The 23,007-nt window shown below is 40.6% G+C and overlaps 1 protein-coding gene across 12 annotated transcripts in view; it reads left to right on the top strand.

The window, feature by feature from the left end:
- The window catches only part of PLEKHA5 (pleckstrin homology domain containing A5), a 219,095-nt gene that overhangs the window by 138,213 nt on the left and 57,875 nt on the right, over positions 1 to 23,007 (top strand). For 11 of the 12 annotated variants that reach the window (XM_032220568.1, XM_032220558.1, XM_032220561.1 and 8 more), the window contains 3 exons: positions 2,029 to 2,129; positions 4,351 to 4,466; positions 19,336 to 19,800. In XM_032220568.1, the coding sequence (XP_032076459.1) occupies positions 2,029 to 2,129; positions 4,351 to 4,466; positions 19,336 to 19,800 (682 nt within the window). Of the gene's footprint in view, positions 1 to 2,028; positions 2,130 to 3,471; positions 3,938 to 4,302; positions 4,467 to 19,335; positions 19,801 to 23,007 lie in introns of those variants that run through there. The other variant, XM_032220566.1, reaches the window with a different exon arrangement.

The raw sequence follows: 23,007 nt of genomic DNA, 5'->3' as shown, positions 1-23,007 counted from the left end.
AAAGTTAACCATTATGCATATATCCACATACACTCACATATATGACACAGACAAACATCATATACATCGAATGTATACATATACATGCGGGTGGAGGAGAATCCTGCAAATTTACAAGACGGATGACACAAGGAACAAAGCTGTTACAGAATCTAGTAGTCCTGCTGGAAATACTTTGAAACCTCCTCCCAGAAGGAAGCAACAGAAACAGACCATAAAGTGGGTGTGTGGGATCTCTAGCAATGCTTTGAGCTCTAAGCACATAGTGCTTATAAGCAATGTCTTGAATAACGGGATGCGAGCTTCCTATAATCTTCTCAGCTGTCCTCTCCACTCTCTGTATGGACTTTCTATCTAAGGCACTGCTGCAACCAAACCAAACAGTGATGCAGTTTGTCAAAATGCTCTCAGTTGTGCCTCTGTAAAAAATGGCCAGGACAGAAGGAGAAAGATGTCCCCTCCCCATCCAACGTAGGAAATACAGAGGCTGGTTTACACGCTTCACTAAAGATAACATATGAAGAGACCAAGTCAGATTGTTAAGTTATCTGTACCCCTTAATACTATTGACCACTTCCATAGTTGCAGGCTTGATGCAAAGTGGAGTATGATTCTGCCGGCTCTTTCTAAAATTAACAATGATCTCCTTTGGTTTGTTATCATTCAATAGTTTTATTGCACCAGTCCACCAGAGCCTTCACCTTCTCTCTCTAAGAATCTTCATTGTCATTGCTCAGATAAGATCCACAATTGCCATGTCATCCATGTACGTCACAATATGATTTATAGCAGATTCAGCACAGCAGTTGTGGGTCATCCAGGTGAACAGTACCAGACTCAAGACACAGCAGCTCTGAAGGGAACCCATACTAAAGGAGATGGAATTGGAGACTTTCCTTCCAACTGGCACAAACTGGGGCCAATCGATAGGCAAATCAAGTATCTGTTCTGACTTAGGCTTTCCCAGCAGCACGAAGCCGAGTCCTCATCCCGCTAAAACCCTTTTATTTAATTTACAGTGAATTCCTCTCCAGCAAAGTCTTTCCTCTCCCACAGTTTTTCAAGAAAGTTCCCCATTACTGACCTCTATCAGGCTTGGAGAGTGGCCAGGCCAATATCTTTCAGACACCGCAATATTTGGCAAGAATGCAGGAATTAACTAATTGTCTCCTGCAAACTCCACTCCCCTTTCACTCTTCTTTTATTCCCTCTGGGAGGGGCCACTCACCATCCACCTGTGGCTTTATTCCCAAGTCGACCCTTGTTCCTTAGCTGTTTCCTTTGTCTGGCAACACTGTGCATGTACACACTGGAAACAGACTCCAGCTATTCTTCTGCCTCACTGATGTCTGACTCCGAAGGCAGCTGATAACTGTCAGACGGCCCTGGCCCCATCTATGCCTCCAATGCAGAGCCCTCATCAGAGCCTTCCCCAGACTCCAGGATTGGCCCATGTTCCTCCCCAACCACATCACTGTCTGAATATGCTGCCAGCTCCACTGGCCGCTGGCGGGCCACAAGAGTATCCAGTTCCATAAAAAAGTATTAAAACCTAACAGCCACAGTTTGTTTACCAAATGCTGAGGAATAATTGTGTTGAACGCCAAACTAAAGTCAGCAAACAGCATTCGCACATGAGCATTCTTCTCCTCCAAGTGCGCCAAGCTAAGATGAAGTACACAAGAAAGTGCATCCTCTATAGAGCAGAAAAGTAACTTCTTTAGCCGCAATCATTGTTTTGCGTACACATATCTATACAAATACACACAAATGTCTCAAGAAGATAAGCAGAGAACCGGAGAGAATTAACTGTTTATCAGATTCTGTTCTAAAAGGATCATTATACTTGCTATCTCTAAGAATCTGTTGTGGAAACAAATGGTGGTTTACAAAGGGAAAAGAACAAGCAAAATTACCAAATATAAAAGATTCAGGTTCCAAAAGCCAGGGAAGATTTATGTGCTTTTTTTTTTTTTTACGTATGACAGTTTTCTTGCTTTGCTTATTATTTTTTTCTATATTTTCTAGATGAAAAAGAAGAAGGAATATTAGGGAGCATACTTCTTCCAAGCTTTCAGATAGCCATGCTTTCTTCCGAGGATCATATCAACCGCAAATACGCATTTAAGGTGAGAATATTCCGCAACTTTGCGCTTGCGGTGTTTTATATTTCAGTGGAATATAATTGTGAACACCTGAATTTCTGAAACACTGTTTCTGAAACGGAATGCACACACAGACATTTTCTTCATTAAATCCGTGTGTGTGTGTGTGTGTGTGTGTGCTTCCTTTCCATTCTAACCAACTAAGGAATATGATAATTTGATTTGATTGCAGTGCTCCTGCAACTTCAGCACAAGACATTTATAGATTTCTCAGGACATAAATGCATTTTATGCAAACAATTTGCTTATTCAATAAAGCACAGTTAATAGGATCTGTAACACGTTAAACCAAAATCAAGCCAACATTTCAACCCAGAACAACATGTGAGCCTCGTCCTTTTTGTGTCTTTCATACTTGTCAGAGATTCTAATTAGCATTGTCTTTGCAACCTCGTTACTTCCTCTTCCCGCTCCATATAGTTTCCTCATCCAATTTGCATGCTCTTTTTAATGAAGTTATTCTTTTCCCACACCTGTGGGAAAACTCCTGAAGCTGTTAACCCTTGGATAAATCACCTGTCAGGTTCCAATGTACCAGGAAAGACATGCTAAGATTCTCCTGAACAGTTTCCTTTATTGCTCCACACCAGGAGACCGAAGTCTTGCCCAACTAAAGCAGTCTGCTTGCATCATTATGAATATACAGGTAGTCCTCAACTTACAGCCTTTCCTTTAGTGACCATTCGAAGTCACAACGGCACTGAAAATAGTGACGTACGACCATTTTTCACACCACTGTTGCAGTATCCCCATGGTCATGTGTTCCTCCTCCGTCCAGTAACGAAAGCCGAGACACGCTTAATGAGAATGTCCTTTAATAACAAGACCAGACTGTCAGTGGCTGAAAGCCAAGTAAACAAACAGATAAGGACCTTGGCAGCAAGGCCAACAGACCTTGGCAGCAATTCAGACAAATTCTGGCAGCAATCCAGCCTGCCAAGTTTTTTTCTCTTTAGTCAAAGCGTTGACTTCTGCAAGAATGGCGTGGCACAAGCACTCTTTTTTATAGTCTGGAGAAGAGCCTAATGACCATCAGCTGAGCGTAATTACCGCCTGTAATTATGTAGTTGTTCTTGACGCCGAGTAGCTCTTCGACGGCGTGCATCCCGGAACAACTCACTGTTGGTTTCTGGATCACTCTCCCTTGTCTCCTTCCCACTGATCCAAGGTTCAGGCACCACCTGTTGGCCAACCAGTCTCTCTGTGCCCTGCTCGGAGTCGGAACCCTGTCCAGAGTCCTCCACATCCTCCAGGGCCGACTCATAGGGCCCCTCGCTGTCGGAGTCTGGTGGCAGCTCCAACGGCTCCTGCTGGGCCACAACAGTCATGTGATCAAAATTCTCATGATTCCCCTTCAGCGATCTTCTGACTAGCAAAGTCAGTGGGGAAGCCAGATGACAGCCGGGTTACTAACTTGTCCACTGCAGCACTTCCCTTATCATCTGAAGCAAGAAAGGTTGTAAAACGGGGCAACATTCACAGCAAACGTCTCGCTTAACAATGGAAATGTTGGGCTCAATTGTGGTCGAGGATTACTGTAATTGAGACATTCAAATTAAAGTAGTCTCATTAAAGTAGGCTGGCCTTTTCCCCATATTTGACGTCCTCTCGTTAGCATATGTTTTACCAGGTGCATTTTCTTCATTGTATGCATAATGGACTTCTTTTTCTATCAAATGTCCTGACCTTTCACATTTTTGTTTCTTGGATTTGAACTACTTGGGGCTGTTCTTGGCGATGAGTAAACTAAATCACACTTCAGTTTTTAATGGGTGAGTATGTATTTGCAACTTCCTATGTCCTCATCCCCCTGCCCTCCCCCTCTGGTTATCCCAGCTAATCTCTGCATGCCAGATGCCGGCAGAAAATATTTATTCTATAATTGATAGAAATCATTTAGAAGCTCAGCGGGGGCTCTGAACAACAACAAGCCTTCCAAATTTAATACTAATGTGCTTTTCCTCGAGTATAATTGCCTCAGAAGATGAGCACGATGATGAATAGTATTGTATTAGTTACAGTGGGATGAGTTTCTAGCAGCAGCTTGCATAAATCTAGAAACCGATAAATTACTGATTAAGGAAACCAGTAATGGCCTCTGATTTCTCCCCCCCACCGTCTCTTTTCTGTCTTACAGAACATTGTACCTTTCTCCCCACAAAACGACCGTGTCATTTCCAATCAGGCAGCTCATCCAAACATGAGGACCTATTATTTCTGCACAGATACAGGGAAGGAAATGGAGTTATGGATGAAAGCCATGATAGACGCAGCTCTTGTGCAGACAGAGCCCGTGAAAAGGTAATGTAAGTTGACAGCCCCATAGAATCAACCAGTTACGGTTTCCGGCCTTGATTGCATATTGTGAGGAGATGTGTTCTGAACTAGGAGAGAAAACCAACCCTCATATTTATTAGCTTCCTGAAGACCTTAAAAAGTAACGTCAAAGCTGACTTAAGCTGTTTCCCTGGAGGTGCACTTTGAGGTTACTGGAAGATGCAAATGATGTGTCAGCTCCCAAGGCTTTCTGTCGAGTTTCAGTTGTTTTTAGGAGTCTCATTTTGGTGGAGACTGTTGGAGAGCAACTGTCCCAGTTAGAAGGAGAGCAAGACTCCGCCCGGAGTCCTTCGGGAGTGGGCGGCATCCAAGACCAATAACCACCAACACACACCAAGATACGATGACCCCCACCCACCCTCCAATACTTTGAGTCTTATCTGGTCTTTCCCAGGCAAAAGCTGCCAGTCTGGGGGAGATTCCTGGATGATAAGCAGAGAACAATAAAGTAATTATCCCAAAGGTGCTTTTTCAGAAGGCAACTGGACTTTATTTTTTTCCTTGGAAACTTTTCACTTCTCATCCAAAAAGCTTCCTCGGTTCTTCAGTTGAGAAGGGATGAAGCTTCTTGGATGAGAAGTGAAATATCTTCAAGGGGAAAAAAAATTCAGTTGCCTTTTGAAAAAAACACCTTTGGGAGAACCATGACCTTGGATGATTGAGAATCTCCATAGACAATAAAGTAGCTAGTTTAAACCCTACATGTGTGGGTTTGGGGCTGGAGCTGGAGCTGGATCCAGATCCGGATCCGGATCCGGATCCAGATCTAGATAGGGTTGTTCATGGCTGAAAGAGGCATTTTTTTAGAAATTGGGAAGCAGACAAATCTATGAACAGAAAAAGGTATTCTGTTTGCAGTTGATGTGCTACTAAGACTTGTTCCATTTTGTCAGTAATGGGATGAAGAATTGTAGAGGTGATAAGTGGATTTTAATGGGCTGTTGCCCTATTTTGTAGTATAGTTTTATGTAGCAATAATTCCTTGCAATAAGCTGGTACAGAGCTAAGGTGACTTTTCCCTCGACAACCAAGGCTATAAATTTAATCCATAATATTGTTCTCATGGGCTTAGCAAGGCAGTACATGAAAATTTATGTTAGCCTAGATTGTTCACATTCTAGCTTCTGGCTTACTCAACTGCAAAGTTACTCAGGACAAACAAATAATAAACTAGCATTATATATTGAATTCATCTCAAATAAAAAGATACTTTACTATTTTTGTTAGATATTTAATGTTTCCATGCCCCAAACAAATCAAAGCAAGTAGTTCTATTGCAAAACAAATTAGATGTTTAATCTACTTTGAATAGGATGTCCTTTCCCTGATTTGATTCTTGGCTGCTTCTATTAAACACTGTATTTATTTTCGGTTTATTTACAGTGTATTATTAAGCTGGATAATGTTTTAGAAAAAGATTAGCATCCCAAGAATGAAAGCTTTTGTTTAGTTTTGCTTCGGAGTCCTGGGAATTGGAACATGTCAACTGCAAAAGAACAAAACAGAACTCCAACCCACTTTCCCTCTTCCTATTTGCTGCCCTGATTATTTGCAATAGCTGAAATAAGTAGTGGTTTTCAGATTGGACTTAGATATTTTCATCTCCATTCTGGGAGCTGAAAAATCAAAATAGACATATTTTATGCTATTTTAGAAGGAAAATGATACCTAAAGTATACAGGAGAGGGAACCTGAATCCTGTCCCTTTTTATTCTTACACTTTTCAACTCTAAAATAACCATTTGATATCTGAAAGATTGCTATTATTACTGTGGAATAAAAAGTTTTGCGCTTTTCATATTGAACCAGTAACTCATAATTTCTATTCTAAATCTGTATTTTTGTACAATACAGTCTGAATACTGTATTATAACGTAGCATATTTCTCTAGACTTCTATTGTCGTAGTGAATATCTATAATCTACATTTTCCCAAAGTTATCGTAGAGTCTCAGTTGTAAATGTTGTTTCCCTCTCTCTCTCTCTCTCTCTCTCTCTCTCTCTCCCTCCCTCCCTCCCTCCCTCCCTCCCTCCCCCTCCCTCCCTCCCTCCTTTTCCCCCCTCCCTCCCTCCCTCCCTCCCTCCCTCTCTCTCTCTCTCTTAATTTTCTTCATTTTGGTTATAGGTAGATTCAGGTTTAGTAATGATCAGGTGGTTTACTGAAACTAAATAATGCTCATAGTTTTGAATAAGCAAATCTGACATTCAGATGATGAAATAAATCCTCATTTGCCTATATTATCTCATAATTTAGGTAATTTGAAATAGGATCTTTACAAAATAAAATTTAGCTTTTCCATTTAAAAAGTTCTATTTTTTATATTACAGTTATTTTCGCTTTTATACTAAGACATTATTTAATTGGTTATAGCATATTATACTATTATAATATATTATCTATCATACAATATTGGTATAATATGCACTCTTGCTTTCAACCAGCAGTGAAATTACCTTAATATTATTAGTGAAAACTTGCTACTGTTCAAATTGGCTCCATGCTACAGGTTTTTTTTTTCCATAATTATCCAGTATTCATAACATTTCTCAGATATTGTACAGTCTCGGAAATAAATGATTAGATCAAATCAGTTAAAAAGTAAAATTGTGAATAAAAGGACATGATAAAGCAGAAAAGGAACAGTGGACTAAAAGAGCAGGGAAGAAATTAAAAATAAGGGACATTATAAGTCAGTGATGGTTAACCTTTTCATTGCTGAGTGCAGAAAGTGTGTGCGTGTGTGCACACCCATAATGCAATGTGCGTGTGACTTCCATGCACATGTACGACCCCCGTGTGTGCCCCACTCATGCATGTGTGACCCCCCTCGCACACCCATGCCCCCCGCATGCACGCGTAACCCCCCCCCCACATGCCCCCCACATGCATGTGTGTCTCCCGCATGCGGCCAGCCCCACGCTGGCCAGCAGGAGGCATGTTCACGTGGAGCTGAGCTGGCACATCAGCTCATGTGCCCACAGAGAGGGCTCTGCGTGCCACCTGTGGCATGCGTGCCATAGGTTCGCCATCAGATGTATAAGTGAAGAGTATGGTTTTAACCTAAGCTATTCGATGGAGATTGAATAAAATAGAAGCCAAAACAAGTAGGAGGCAATCATCTGTACCAGTTTCTATTCTCAAAATCTTGGAATTTTTCAGCAAGAAATAAAACTACGCTTCATCTCTGCTTTAATTTGTAGCTATAAATAAGTTTTGGCTGGATACTGGTCCCATTTAGGCTGCATAAGCCATCAGAATATGTTGAAAGATTTTATACAGTGCTTTTCATTCATCCCAAGCACTTATGAACATAATCCTGCCTGTTCGTTGTACCTTCAGTGCACAGACCAAAAGCATTTAATGAAGCAATCAATATATAAGAAATGCCTGTGCCTTGTCCAAATGGAATTGCAAATGAAGACATTTTCCAAAAGAGAATTTTAGACTGATGCATTCTATGCTAGTACGTATTTTAGTATCCACAGTAGGAAAACGTGAAAACAAAAATAAAGCTTATGCGGAAATGACACCAAATGAAAGCAAGCAACAATCACAATTAGTGGAAGTTTTCTGGGTCCCTTCGTGCTGTTTTCAGTTAATAACATCTTAAATTGGAAGTAATGCTAAATATTCTAAAACCAAAAAAATATTTCAAAGGTGTTCGGTTTTTCCATTGTTTCCTATTTTTCTACAGGAAAAATCAAGGGAAACATTTTCAAAAAACTATTCTTCCCCTCCTCTATTTTTCCTCTCTCCCTCCTTTTGATTTTTCTGGGCCTTCACATTTCAAACTAAGTTAAACATTTGATGAAAGGCTATAAAATATAAGAAAGGTGTGATTTTGATAACGCTGGATGACTTAATAAAGAATGGCATTCCCCATTCTTAAGGAGAAAAGAGTAGTAGTTGTTGTAGTACTTAACTACTTTGTGACTTAAAACAAAGTCATAAGGCTAGGGGGAAAAATGGTAATTAACCTAAATTGGTTGATGTATGTAGCAGGCCACATTCATCATCTAGGTCTCAGCTTTCCAAGTAAGGCATCCAGGTACATGTGCCAAAAGATAGAGAAAGTAAGTTTGAAGTTTAAAAATGAAAGACCCTTAAAAGCAGGAAGTTGAGATTGGAAAAAAGTGACATTCATCAAAGAAGCAGGATCAAGGCAGAAGAGAACAGTATTTCCAGGGAAAGTCCAACTGAACAGAGGTAAAAGAATTAAGTACAGAAAGAGGTATTTTCATCTCACGCAGTTTGAATGTCATTGAAGAATTTAAGAAGGATTATTAGCTTAGAAAAACATTATTAGTATGAAGATGGTAGCTAATCATCGTAGGAAGGAAAATCTAAATTCAATGAAGGAAACCTGAGACCTGGTTTGGGCTGGAACAAACGTAAAAATGAGAAAAACATCCCTGAAGAGAGAAGCAAAAGGAACCAGGACAACACTATATGGTGGTTTCCAAGGGAAAGAACTAAAAATGAAAGAGTAGTTTGTGATGTGAAAAATAAGAGGAGAAGACCTTTGCTTCAGCAAAATCAAAACAGACAAAAGGATCTTGAAACAATGAAGATTACACTTTTTTAAAAAAAAAAATCAAAAGTTAGATTGCCTCAAGGGTGAAGATGAAGAGAGAGAAAATTGGTAGATGAATCCTGAATATTTTGAGAAAGAAACTTAGACAAAAAGATTATAACTGAAAGCAGAAAGAGAGGAAGAACTACATGATTTTTGCCCCAAATGTGCTTTAACAGGAAGCAACTAGACTTCCTTGTTTTTTTCTCATCATCCGATGAGAAACGAAACGTCTTCAGAGAAAAAAAAAAACAAGGAACAACCAGGACCTAGATGACTGAGAATCTCTACAGACTTTTACATGATCTTTGGATTCATATCAAAACGTACAAAATGGCACCAGGCTGACTTTCTAAAGTCCTCTTTCTCGGTAGCTTCCTGAAAATGTTTTCCAAAGGTCAACTGACTCTACTCTAATTGTGTTGAGGCTGGTACCAGCTGCCTTAAAGAAAAAGAAGCTCTTGAAAATCAGAATTGAGCCAAAGGTTGTCTGAAAGGCCATAACTCGGTAGGTTGTAAGACTGGAACTATGGAGTAGCTCAGAAAGAAGAAAGGAAATGTGGATGGAAGCCGAGAGAAATGAGCAATTGACCTTCTTGTGTTCAGTTTTTCTTGGGTAAATATGCTAACCGTGCAGCTCTTGCTGGTTTTAAAAGCATACAATTATCTTGCGTACACCACAGACCAAGTCAGCAGATACTTGCCTCAAGTTATAATTCCTAACGCCACAAACTGTTTTTCAGAAAAGAAGTAACTAGAATTTGGCCAAATTTTTAAGATGTCATTGGCCATGAGAAGTTCAAAACGTATTAATGTTCCCCTTTAATATGCTGAAACAGCTGGCACTGGGAATTTGAAGTAGGGACATCTAAAGATTGCATTTTTTGAAAAGACATTTGGCTTTATATCAGTCAAGATTCCAGTCCTTGGCAGATAAAACGCAGCCACAGAAATCATGCTTTTTCCATCCTCGGGGGAGAAAATTGCCTTGACTTCTTTATTTCTTCTCTTTATGTTGCCATTTTGAAAATGGAGTTCTTTTGCCTTTAGGAAAAATACAGAAGGCAGAATTGTAGAAGTTTTACTCCCTTGAAATTTTTGACTTCTTCAACATAGAGATGTCTGATCTTCATTTCAACAATATTGATAAATAGAAGGGGATATGATCTACGAGTATCACGTACCACTTATATTTTGCAGTCCGTTGTGTAATTTAAATAAACATAAATTCAGATTTCACATGTGGGCGTACTGAATACATCTGTACATTTATTGCTACCTCAGATATTTAAAATTAGAATGCACAGATCGGGTGTCCCCCTTTTTTTTAAAGAAGATTATTAGAGTGTATCTGGGAGAAATCTCTGTTATTTAAACTCAGATTTTAGTCTTTGTTGTTGAAGTGTGTACATAGATCAAAAGAGTTATCTGAAGCCTTCAGAAGGGTTATAGATGTCTCTGGATCTGATTTGAAGGGAATCTGAAGATCACCAAACAATTGAACAGCAAACTCTCTGCTCTCTGGAAGATAACTGCAAGTGGAGAAAGTTCCAGACAATCACCAACGTGTCCAAGCACTCAACTCCAACAAGTTGAAGCAGAGAGCAGAAAGAAAGATGTTGAAAGACATCTCTAAGAATGCCAGAATTTCATCATATGCCCTACAGATAGCTCTCATCACTATTGTTGTCAAAGTGCATAAATCTATCCATAGAATATATTTAAGGACAAATTAGATCTACAGAGTAAGAGTGTCCAGAGGAACCCTTTGGTGACCCGAAAAATATCAGGTCAAGACCAAAGTTTGCTCATAAATAACTTGATGAAGACTAGGACTTCTGGACAAACAAGGCAAGGATAAAATTACTTGGTCCAGTACCAGAAGACTTCTTTGTCAAAGCCCAAAGTCTGCATTTCATCAGGCGTAAGGCATGATAGTGGAAATATTTTTGTCTGCTTTGTTGCCTCAGGACCCAGGCAGCTCATAATCCACTATGAATTCTTCATTGTACCTTGGCAAAATGTGAGGCCATCTGTCATAAAATTGAATCTCAACCCAAAGTGGACTTTGCAATATGACAATAACTCACAACATTTGAGTGACTTCACCAAAGAATTGCTGGGGGGGGAAATGGATTTTGGATTCTGGAATGTCCAAGGCAAAGCCCAGAATTAAATCTGAACCAAGTTGCTTGAGGTGATTTGACACAAGCTGTCGATGCAAGAAAGTCCTCAAGTATCACACAGTTGAAAAACCTGCATGGAAGAGTGGGGGGGGGGGGGGAATCCAGTGAGTATCAGAAACAGATAAACGGATAGACCACAAGTGTCAAACTCAAGGCCTGTGGGCCACATAGGGCCCAGGGGGTGCTTAAATCTGGAAATAGTAAAGGACCGGCCTGTGGTGCCTCTGGCACCCAAACTGGGGCCGTGACCCGACAAAAGCGCGAACGTCATAAGCTCGCCGAAAACACCGCGCTAAAACCGTGATGTCAAAAGCGCGCCGACAACAGCGCGCCGACAGAAGCGCGATTTACTTTAAGGTAAGATTTACATTTAGGTTTAGGGTTAGGTTTAGGGTTAGGTTTAGGGTTACTTTACAGTGCGCTTCTGTCGGCGCGCTTTTGTCGGCGCGCTTTAGGGCTAATTAGTCGCTCATTCGTCGTGCGGTTTTGTCACCGCGCTTTAGACATCGCGGTTTAGTCAGGCGCGCTTTTGTTGTGCGCACATTTGTGGTGGAACCACTGGGGCATGGGGGCCCCACACGCAGTCCCACCCCCCGTACCCCTTTTTTGACCTGGAAGGCGTCCTGTACCCTGCCATTTTGGCCAGCAGGGTGCTGCAGGAGGCGTCCATCCCGTCTACCACCACCACCCTCCTTCCTGGCCAGCCTGCAGAGGAGAACTACAATGTTGATCTTGTCCTCGAAGAAATCTAGTGTGGCACCCCTGAGAAAGACAGTTATAAGAAATATTTCCCTGAGGCAGATTCTGCCAAAGGGGCAATGCCAACTATTAGAGCAAGGGTTTACTTACTTTTTCCACAGAACAGTTGTTAATTTTATTTATGGCATCAATGATTGAAAAATCAATTTTCATGGGGTTTTTTCCTTCAGTTGCATCACATTTACCTTGATATATGGTTTGAATGAAGATATAAGTCCACATATGCTTAATTTTTTTAAAAAAAATAGATGTGTCATGTACTAAGTTTTTCTACAACTGCAGCTTCATTTCTGCTTTACTGATTTATTACCATATAGCTCCTTTTGTGTTTCAAGTGTTTTGTTTTTCTTGTTGCTTTGTAAGCTGTCATGGGAACATTTATTCTGAAGCCTCAGAATAAAATGAATCATAAAGCAGATCCTCCAATTGAAAAACCTCCTTTGGGTGCATATATTTAAAGCTGAAGACTTGGTTCTATGGGATAGGATTTTGAAATCCTTCTGGGCCTTTCCACAATGTACGGAGTAGAATGCAAATTGCCACTACATCATCCATTGTGTGAGAGATTTTTGTTTTGTTTTTAAGGAATGAAATGCAGATGCATTACATCTTGGGCAACCTGTTTGCATGGCGTGGAAAACATGTAAAAAAAATTGCTTAAAGCCTAGACTTCACAGGCATTCCTTGCTTATTTAGTAGACCATTGATTGCGCAGAGCAGAAATTGAATGTTTCAGATAAAAGCCTTCAGATATTTATTATTCAAAAGGTCAGTATGCATTACCCAGAATCACCTGGGATGTTTCAAAGATCAATATTTAGCAAGAGGTTAGATTTAACAAAAGCAGCCAGGAATATAAAGCCTGGTGAGATAGGATAGGATAGGGATAGGGATAGGGATAGGGATAAGGATAGGATAGGATAGGATAGGATAGGATAGGATAGGATAGGATAGGATAGGATAGGATAGGATAGGATAAGATTCTTTATTAGCCAAGTGTGATTGGACACACATGGAATTTGTCTTTGGTGCATATGCTCTCAAGTTACATAAAAAAGACAAGATACAAGATTTGATAGTTAAAGGTAATCTTCACTTAACAACAAGTCGCTTAGCGACTGGTCGAAGTTATAACAGACTTCTCTGCAGCTACTTACAACCTGTTTTAAGTTCCTGCAGTCATAGGATCATATTTTGCGTGTTTAGCAACCGGTTTGCAATTACATTTGTTTGTAGTATCCCACACAATTTCTGTGTGTTTTCCCCAGTGTTTCCCAGACATTTGCTTCTCTTTTCTGGCAAAAATACCCATGGGGGGGGTGGACTTGTTTAATGACTGTCATGTTCATTTAACAACCATGTGTTTGTTTAAAGACTGCAGAAGAAAGCTTGTAAAATTGGATACTTGTCATGTGTAATGCACAAAAAAAATAAATGTGGAAATGCTGCTACTACTTCATTTTAAAGGCAGCCACCCTCTTCAACAAAGCGACTTGTAATGCAAAAACTATTAGCAACATTCCCAATCCAAATTTGGAGGAGTTTGTGTGGGACAGTGGTTCAAGTGTTGTTAAATTAGGACCAGGTTCAATGTCTCCGTCATGGAAGCCGATTGTATGACTTTGGGCCAGTTCGGTTTTTTCCAGCCCAGAGCATTTCACAGGTTTCTTGCAAGGGAAATTTGGAAGGTGTTCAGTGTGTATTGCCTTGAGCTTCTGGAGGAAAAGTGGGATGTTATTTTAAAAATGTTGTCATATATAACCTTTGTTAACTGCCGGGTCTTTAGAAGTTGGCGGTATATAAGTACTGTTAGTAAATAAACAATTCTATGTACATCTGGAAGTACCATGGTACATATGGTAGGGATACAGTGGCTCAGTGGCTAAGACACTGAGCTTGTTGATCCGAAAGGTTGGCACTTCGGCGGTTTGAATCCCTAGCGCCACATAACGGAGTGAGCTCCCGTTACTTTGTCCCAGCTTCTGCCAACCTAGCCGTTCGAAAGCATATAAAAATGCAAGTAGAAAAATAGGAACCACCTTTGGTGGGAAGGTAACGGTGTTCCGTGCACCTTTGGCGTTTAGTCATGCCAGCCACATGACCACGGAGACGTCTTTGGACAGCGCTGTCTCTTCAGCTTAGAAACGGAGATGAGCACTGCCCCCTATAAAGTCAGGAACAATTAGCATATACGTGAGATACTGTAGGCGTTTTGGCTGTCTCATTCCATAAAGAATATAACAAAAGTGGCCAAAGGTTTGAAGAGGGCAATCAAAATGATTGGGGATTTCAACTCCTTTGCTGTAGCAATAGGCTGTAGCAATTGTTTGGATACTTCTGCTTTGTAATTTGAGGTGAGACAGGCATATCATAAAAAAGACATCTCTCTCATTCAGTAGATGGACAGGAAATGGGGGGAAGAGTATGTATTGTGAAAAACTGTGTTGGAGTGATGACATGTTTAAGATGTTAATCTATTCTGCATAGCATGGAGAAAATAGATGGGAAGAATTTCTCTCCCTCCCTCTCTCATAACAGGGATGCAGGAATCATCCACTGAATCTGGTTGGAAAGAGATTTAAAGGAAACAAGACAAAAGGAAAATTGTCTTCCCATAGTGTATAATTACTTGGTGAAATTTATTATCACCAAACATAGCAATGGCCGCCAACCTGGATAGCTGTAAAAAGGAATTGGATGACAGGTCAATTAAGAGCTGTTCATCCCGAAAATTTAATGTCACCTCTAGATTAGGAGCAGCAGGCATCTAGGAGTTACAGCAGGAGAGTGTTAGGAATATAATAATGGTCCTGCTTATGAGCACACCAGAGGCATATGGTTGGCCACTGAGAAGTAAATTTCTACCTTAAGATACTGACTTATCTTTTATCAATCAGGCTATTTTTATGCATTTTATATCACATTATATCATCCGGATATGTTTATGGCTTAAAGGACTGCACTTTTCATTTCAGGCATTGGCTGTAAAAATCTGGTTGTAAATAAAATTTTGAGACTCTTATGCTCTGGTTCTGAATAAAAAATTGCAGTCAGTCTTAGGGCTAGGTTGAAGGCTTTTCAGGGGATCTGTGGTAGATGATGGACCCATCCTCATTCTCAGACTCAAAACCATCCTGATTATCAGACTCAAATGTGAAAGAGTGAGGAACAGTTAGTGGACAATGTTTCTGGTCCTTTTCTAGTTACATCACATATCTAAAGTGGCACATGTCATTTTCCCAAGCATATTATTGTATGAATGTATATCGTATTTTTCGGAGTATAAGATGCTCCGGAGTATAAGAAGCACCAAGATTTTGAAGAGGCAAATTAAAAGTTTTTGCACTCTGCAGACCGCCCCAGAACGGCCCGTTTTCATGAAAAGGGGCCCATTTTTTGTCAAAAAAGGGCATGCATAACCTTTAGGAAGCTTGTAGAGTGCCCCTGGGGGTTGGGGAGGGCAAAAACAAGCAAAAAGCAGCCCATTTTTTGCTCAATTTTGCCCTCCCCAGCCCCCAGGAGCTCTCTGAAGGCCTTCTAAAAGCTGTGCACAGCCATTTTTGCAAAGGGGGTGGGGGTTCAGGAGGCCCAAAATGCTGTATTCAGTGTATAAGACACACCCAGATTTTCACCCTCTTTTTGAGGGAAAAAGGTGCGTCTTATGCTCCAAAAATACGGTATGTATGGTTCCTGCCCTATAGATATGGATTCCTATGGTTCTTTAGGCCAATGGCTATGATAAAACAATTGCCCCTTTTTGTATGCCATTACCATATAACTAATATTTGGTTGGGGGCAACAAACTGAAGTGGAAACTAGTTAAGAGAGAGGTGCTGTGGATAAGGGGTTTTCAGAACTGGAAACTAAGATGGCATTTGTTAAATTTGTTAAAACACATTTTTAAAAAATGCAATCAGAAACTGAAATAAGGAATAAAAGATAGCAAGATGACAAAAACTGGACTGGAATAGAAATAAATTCAACACAGTCCATGGGAGCATCACTCTACTCTCACTGAAGGCGTGGGTGAAAAGTCAGGTCTTCAAGTTCCTTCAAACCTCTAGTAGGGTGGGAGCCACCCAAATTTCAAGGGAAATGGCTGGCGCTACTACAGAGGAAGTCTGCTTCCAGGATCCTGATAGATGACATTCCTTTAATTGAAGGAACATGGAATGCACCAACCCTACCAGATCAAATTAACCAGGCATATATAGGATGTATGTGATTCCCTCAAGTGATCTGGCCCTATGCCACGAAGGGCTTTGCAGGTAACAACTAGCATCTCAAATTGCACCTGGAGCAAATTGGCAACCAGTGCAGCTTGCGAAGCAGAGGTACGACATGGGCATATTGAGGCATGCCCATCACTATTATACCATTGCATTTTGGACCAGATGAAACTTCCAGGTAGTCTTCAAGGGCACGCTCCATATAGGGCGTATTGCGGTAGTCAAGCCATGAAGTTGAGCAGGGCATGGGTAACTCTCTGAAGAGAGTTCCTAATCAAGGGAAGCTACAACTGGCCACGGCTGCTATCAGCTCAGGGAGAATTGTAGTGGAGAAGGTAGCACTCTCGTGGGAACAAGTCCCTAAAATGAGGATTTTCCTTTATTTCAACATATCACTGGAGATAAACAAGGAGGATATTGAACCTAGTTGGGTTCAGACCTTCATAATTTTATCAATTTGTTTGCTGTAATGATTCACTTTTTTAAAAAATATCCAAAGCCACAGTCATTGCAAAATGCAGCTGATTAAGTGGAAGAATAATAGGACCATGTAACATCAATCTCAAAAGCAATATACTTCTTGCCTGTCAGATACCTGGCCAATTTAAGGACCCAAATACATAAAAAATAGCCTCTGGAAGACATCCATCTAACTTTTTAGATGAAAGTTCCCCATTCCCCAATCTTTCCGGCACGGCGGACGGCGGGGGGGTGGAGGGGATGATTTGGTGTGAGTGGCTGGCAAACGTATATGCCGCTCCATTTGCGTGAGTGGCGTGCACTTCCGCCTGCCACTCATGTAACTAGAACATGTGTGAACACACTTGCCCGCTGCTCGTGCAAGTGAGGATACATGCGTTTGCCCTCTGTTTCTACAGCCCGGTTACAAATAGCTCATGGCCCATTTAGAATCCCTGGGAAAGTTCTACTTGGATTTATGTTGGAGGATTCGGGTCATAGTCCCTGAGACTGTCTCAGGGACAGTCTCCCAACTTAATGAAACTCTTGTTTGAGTGGTTCTCATGCTATATTTTTAAAAGATAGCTGTCCACCCAAGTAGAACAGCAGCCATGAAGCTGCTTGTTAGGTTTCCTGCTTATTTTCCTTTCCTGCTTTTTTTTGAAAAATGAAGTTTGATAACATCTGGGTTTTTTTAAAAAAAAAAAAAAAAAAAAAAGCATGTATTTCCTTATTGTATTTGTATATCGTTCTCAGAGGCTGTCAAGAATGATGGCTGTTTTGTTGTGATGAAACACAACAGAACAGCCATATTAAAGATTGGTTTTACTGTTATCTTGTAAGCCATTCTATTTTACTGGAAATGCACCAGAGAAATTAAACGAGTAATGAAACGAACAGGTAAAGCTACGGAAATGAGATTCCAGCGCCGGGGAATTCAAGAAATGGCTGAGGGGATGAGGGACAGAATTAGGCGTGGATTCTTTCTTTGGGAACCCCCAAATTCAGCTCCAAACACAGTTTTGAAAACTAATATTTTCTACTGTTCCGTAATGAAAAACGAAGGCTGTAGTAATAAGTCCTAAAATAAAATTAACATGGTTTTAAGAGCAAAAAAAACAACAATAGAACAGCTTAGCCTTATCTCTATAATTTTAATACCCATCCAACCACACTGCAGATACAAAGAGCGTTTAGGATGGCCCCTGTCCGTTGACGTCCTTCCCATGCTTGGCTGAATAATGGGTGATGGATTCCCTACCATGCATAAGCACGGAGTTCATTGGAATCATTCGCCCAATTCTTTCTTTCTTCCTTCCTTCCTTCCTTCCTTCCTTCCTTCCTTCCTTCCTTCCTTCCTTCCTTCCTTCCTTTCTTTCTTTCTTTCTTTCTTTCTTTCTTTCTTTCTTTCTTTCTTTCTTCCTTTGTTTTTGCCATTCAAAAATCACTCAAGCAGGCAAATCAAACTCTGTTTCAAGGTGGTCTCACTACTAGCATGTACAGCTAGTCCTAGACTGCAGCTGAGCCCAAAATTTCTGTTGCTAAGTGAGACTTTTGTGAAGTGAGCTTTAGCCCATTTTACGATCTTTCTTGCCACGGTTGTTGAATGAATTGCTGCAGTTGTTAAACTTTGTAACACGGCTGTTAAGTGAATCGGGCTTCCCCGTTGACTTTGCTCATCAGAAGGTCGCAAAAGGGGATCCCATGACCCCGGGATACTGCGACTGTCATAAATATGAGCCAGTTGCCAAATGTCTGAGTTTTGAACACGTGATCATGGGGACGCTGCAATGGTCGTAACTGTGAAAAATGGTCACAAGTCCCTTTTTTCACAGCCGTTGTAACTTTGAATTGTCACTAAATGAACTGTTGTTATGTCGAGGACCAGCCATACAGGCCAGTTGCCAAGCGTCTGAATTTTTGATCACATGATAATGGGGATGCTTCAACGGTCATAAGTGTGAAAACAGTCATAAGTCATTTTTTTCAGTGCTGTTGCAACGTCGTATGGTCAGTAAATGAATAGTTGTAACCCGAGGATTACCTGTAATTGCATTAGTTCAACCGTTTGAAGGATAACATCTTCCGGTTTGCTTGTAGGATCATTTTTTGCCCTCCGGAGCCTTCAGGGAAGCTCCCTGAAGGCTCCATAGGGCTAAAAGTGGCCCTACGAGCAAACCGGAAGTCCATTCTGAACTTCCGGTTTGCCCATAGGGCTGGTTTTTCGCGCTCCGGAGGCTTCAAGGAAGCTCCTGAAGCCTCCGGAGGGCCTCCAGGGAGGCAGGGGAGGCTGTTTTTGCCCTCCCCAGGCTCCTATAAAGCCTCTGGAGTCTGGGGAGGGCGAAAAAAGCATGCCAAAAATGTGTGGGGGGAGCGCTGGTTGTGCACATATGCACATTGGGGTTGTGCGCATAGCATTATGGGTGTGGCACACTTGAACATGACTCCCCTGAACTCCCCCCCCCCCCGCACGCTTTTGGTATGCGAACCATAAATGGTTTGCCATCACTGTGATAGACTGTTTTGGAAGAAGAAAAAATGGTTCTCTGTTGAACAGACAGAATTGTGACCTGTTTCCTAGTGATGTTGTTCTCCAGTGCATGTTTCTTCTTCTTCTTCTTTTTTAGAGCAGACAAGATTACTTTTGAAAGCACAGCACCTCGTGAAGTCAATAACATTCCCAACCATCGAGAGCTAATTAAGCCAGAGACTCAGAACAATCAGCGGAACAGAGAAGTCTGCAAAACGGAAGAGAAGAAATGTTTAGAAGCAGAAAAGTATGGATTTCAGAAAATCGGGCGCGATAGACCCTTAACAAAAATCAACAGTGTAAAACAGAATTCCTATGGGCCAGAGTATGGAACTTTGCCAGCCAGCGCACTTTCATCAGTCCATTACAGGCCAGTTCATTTAAATGGGTCAGAGAAAGCGGTAAACCTCATCCTGGGAGATTCCAGCGATGGGATCCATCACAACGCCATGCATTCACATATAGAATCCGAACGTGTCATCCAAAGAACTAATTCCATGTTACAGTTGGAGCAGTGGATTAAAATACAGAGAGGGAAAGGACAAGACGAAGAAACAAGAGGGTGAGTAATCTCAGGATTCATGAATATCTGAAGTCTTAATGTATGTATGATGATTCATTTTTTTTGTTCTGTGGAATATTAATTGGATTTGGAAAGGTCCTTGAACGTGTTACACAATATTTCAAACAAGCCGTGAGATGCTAGCTGAAACTATGAAGAAATTATTTATAATTCTCCTTATTCCAAATATCTGGGTCTAACAAGTAATTATTATTCATGAATAAAGGGTTATCTTAGCTAGAAAGATCACTCCTTATTTATTTCTTGTTCCGGCCAGCTTCCTAGATTTTCTTTTCTTTCTTTTTTAAAGGTTAGACAGAATTGATCACATGGACTCCCAAATTAAAGTTTTTAATTCTATTTTTCGAGCAGTTTCTAAGTCGCTAGATCTCCATAATGATCTTGGGTCGAAAATTTTCCTACTGTTAACTGATGGTGATAGATTTAAATTAGAATTTTCTCCAAGAAAACCATGTGCTCCCATTTATTATTTATTTGTAACACATTTCATATGTCTGTGTGTATGTGTGTGTGTGTCTGTCTGTCTGTGTATGTATGTATTTAGTGTCACAACCTTTGGTATGCCCAAATATGGGAGGAGGCATACTGCTTCCTTTCTCTGTCTATTGGCTCATCACAAGAGACCATCCAGATAGAAAGCCAATATTTTTACTGTTGCCTTTGTTACATTTGTGTTGTATTTGAGCTGAAATCGCAGTAAGGGTATGGCTAGCTGATGAGAGCTAAATAGCTTGAAATAGATCTATACTAGTCTCCCTTTATTTATTTATCAGCTCAAATACAACACATATACACATACATACATACATACATACATACATACATACATACATACATACATATATAAAAGACTGGGCAGCTAACAATTCAAACAAAATCAAAAGTAAAAATACAACCAATAAATAAAAACATAAATAACATAACACAACATAAAACAGCAGCTGAGAACAATCACAGCATTTTACAATCAATATAAGCATGATGTGGGCCAGCCCGGTGGGTTCCAGCTTCTTCTACTGCCGGTTCGCTCAGGTTCGCTCTGGGCGTGGGTGCACTTTGCGCCCTTGATGTGCACTACGCACGCATGTGCAGTAGGTTAAAAAAATGTGCAGAAGCAGTGCAGAAGCAAAAACCAAGATGGCGCTGTCGATAGAACCGCTTCGGGGGGCATGGCCAGCCAAGTTACTACCTACTCAGCCGAACTGGGCCAAACCAGTAGGAGCCCACCTCTGATTTGAGCTCTCCCACACTATCAGGGCCCAAGTTTTAATGGCAAATATGTGTTTTTAAAAGCTTTGAATGGAGTCACCCACACCTTGAAATTGGTTGTGTTAACTATATAGCTTTGTTACAGTCAACTAAAGGTGCAATTATTTCTCTAAACCATAAATAGAATTTCTTTAACTTTGTGACAGAAAATGCTAACATTAACATACCTTTGAAGTCTATTTGGAAAATGAGTCTAATGCAGCAAAATATTTCTGAATTATTATTGTTATTTATACACAGTGAAAGGCATTTTAATGTAAAACACTAGCAGCTTTTAATAACTGTTACTGGCTGAGTGATCTAGGGAATAATTTAAACAGAACGTTACGGAATTAACATTTTTCCTGTGCTCTTGGCTTTTGCTGTGTTTACAGAAAGAAATACATGGAAACATGAAAATACGTGTTTTTAGTATTTAAAGGCTTTTAAAATGTGTCCCTGATGACTGAGCGAGTTAAGACTAGAATATTTTGTTCTGCAAAAGAATTTTTAGGAGGCCGATTCTGATGGTGTTACATTTTAAATATTATACTCCAGGAATTAAGTTAAAGTGAAACTTTGATAAAATAACTACAAAAATGTGGTTTAATTTAAATCAAATGAGGTTTCAAATAATAGTATAGGGAAAATGCAGATCATGCAGGAAGGTAGAAATAACAGTGATTAGGGGGTTTTAATCACTGGAAAACTAAACTTTTTCAGGCATGGAGTCCAGGAAATCTTCAACGTTCCTTGCTGATAGAAAAGCACAAAAGAATCCCCCCCCCCCCCAAATCCTGATACTAACGGGAAAAACTATTGACCAGAGTCAACTCAGAAGGAACAATGAATATTGAATACAGTCAAGAATCCCAAAGGTGCGTTTTGAAGAGGCAACTAAACTTCCTTTGTTTTTTCCTTGAAGATGTTTTGCTTCTCATCCAAGAATCTTCTGTAGGTTCTGAAGCTTCTTCTTTTTGGATAAGAAGCGAAACGTCCTCTAGAAAAAAAACAAAGGAAGCACCTTTGGGACAACCATGACCTGGTTGACTGAGAATCTCCATAGACCACGGGTGTCAAACACGCTGCGTCACATTGCTGTCATGTGACGTTTCGCGATGTTTTTCCCATACGCGGAGCTGGGGTGGGCGTGGCCTGTGCATGATGCATCCGGCCCACGGGCTGCCGGTTTGACATCCCTGCCATAGACAGTCAAGCCTATTGCTTGGATTTCAAGGAAGCCAACTTTAATAAAGTCAGAGCAGAAGCTTTAATAAACTTAGAGCATTATGAGCCTCGGTGGCGCAGTGGTTAGAGTGCAGTACTCTAGGCTACTTCTGCTGACTGCAATTTGGCAGTTCAAATCCCACCAGTCTCAAGGTTGACTCAGTTTTCCATCCTTCCGAGATGGGTAAAATGAGAACCCAGATTGTTAGGAGCAATATGCTGACTCTGTAAACTGCTTAAAAAGGACTGTAAAGAGGTATATAAGTCTTAAGTGCTACTGCTAATATCTTAATATTGTAAGCAACCCAGAGTTATACTGTGGCGGTAGGTAGGTAGGTAGGTAGGTAGGTAGGTAGGTAGGTAGGTAGGTAGGTAGGTAGGTAGATAGATAGATAGATAGATAGATAGATAGATAGATAGATAGATAGATAGATGATAGATGGATGGATGGATGGATGGATGGATGGATGGATGGATGGATGGATGGATGGATAGATAGATAGATAGATAGATAGATAGATAGATAGATAGATAGATAGATAGATAGATAGATAGATCGATCCTTATAGAGGGGAGAAAACCCTTCCTTTTTTGAATTAAAAATAATAAAGTTGCATTCTCTTTGCATGTGTTCCTGATATTTGCTATGGTTTTCTTTAACCAACTCTGGCCTAGTCCATCTCAATGTCTGGTTTCTGTATTATAATCAAT

Source organism: Thamnophis elegans, chromosome 7 (genome assembly GCF_009769535.1).
Source record: "Thamnophis elegans isolate rThaEle1 chromosome 7, rThaEle1.pri, whole genome shotgun sequence".
Lineage (NCBI taxonomy): Eukaryota > Metazoa > Chordata > Lepidosauria > Squamata > Colubridae > Thamnophis > Thamnophis elegans.
The sequence above is the reverse complement of the archived record's forward strand: the minus strand, read 5'-3'. Positions and strand labels throughout refer to the sequence as shown.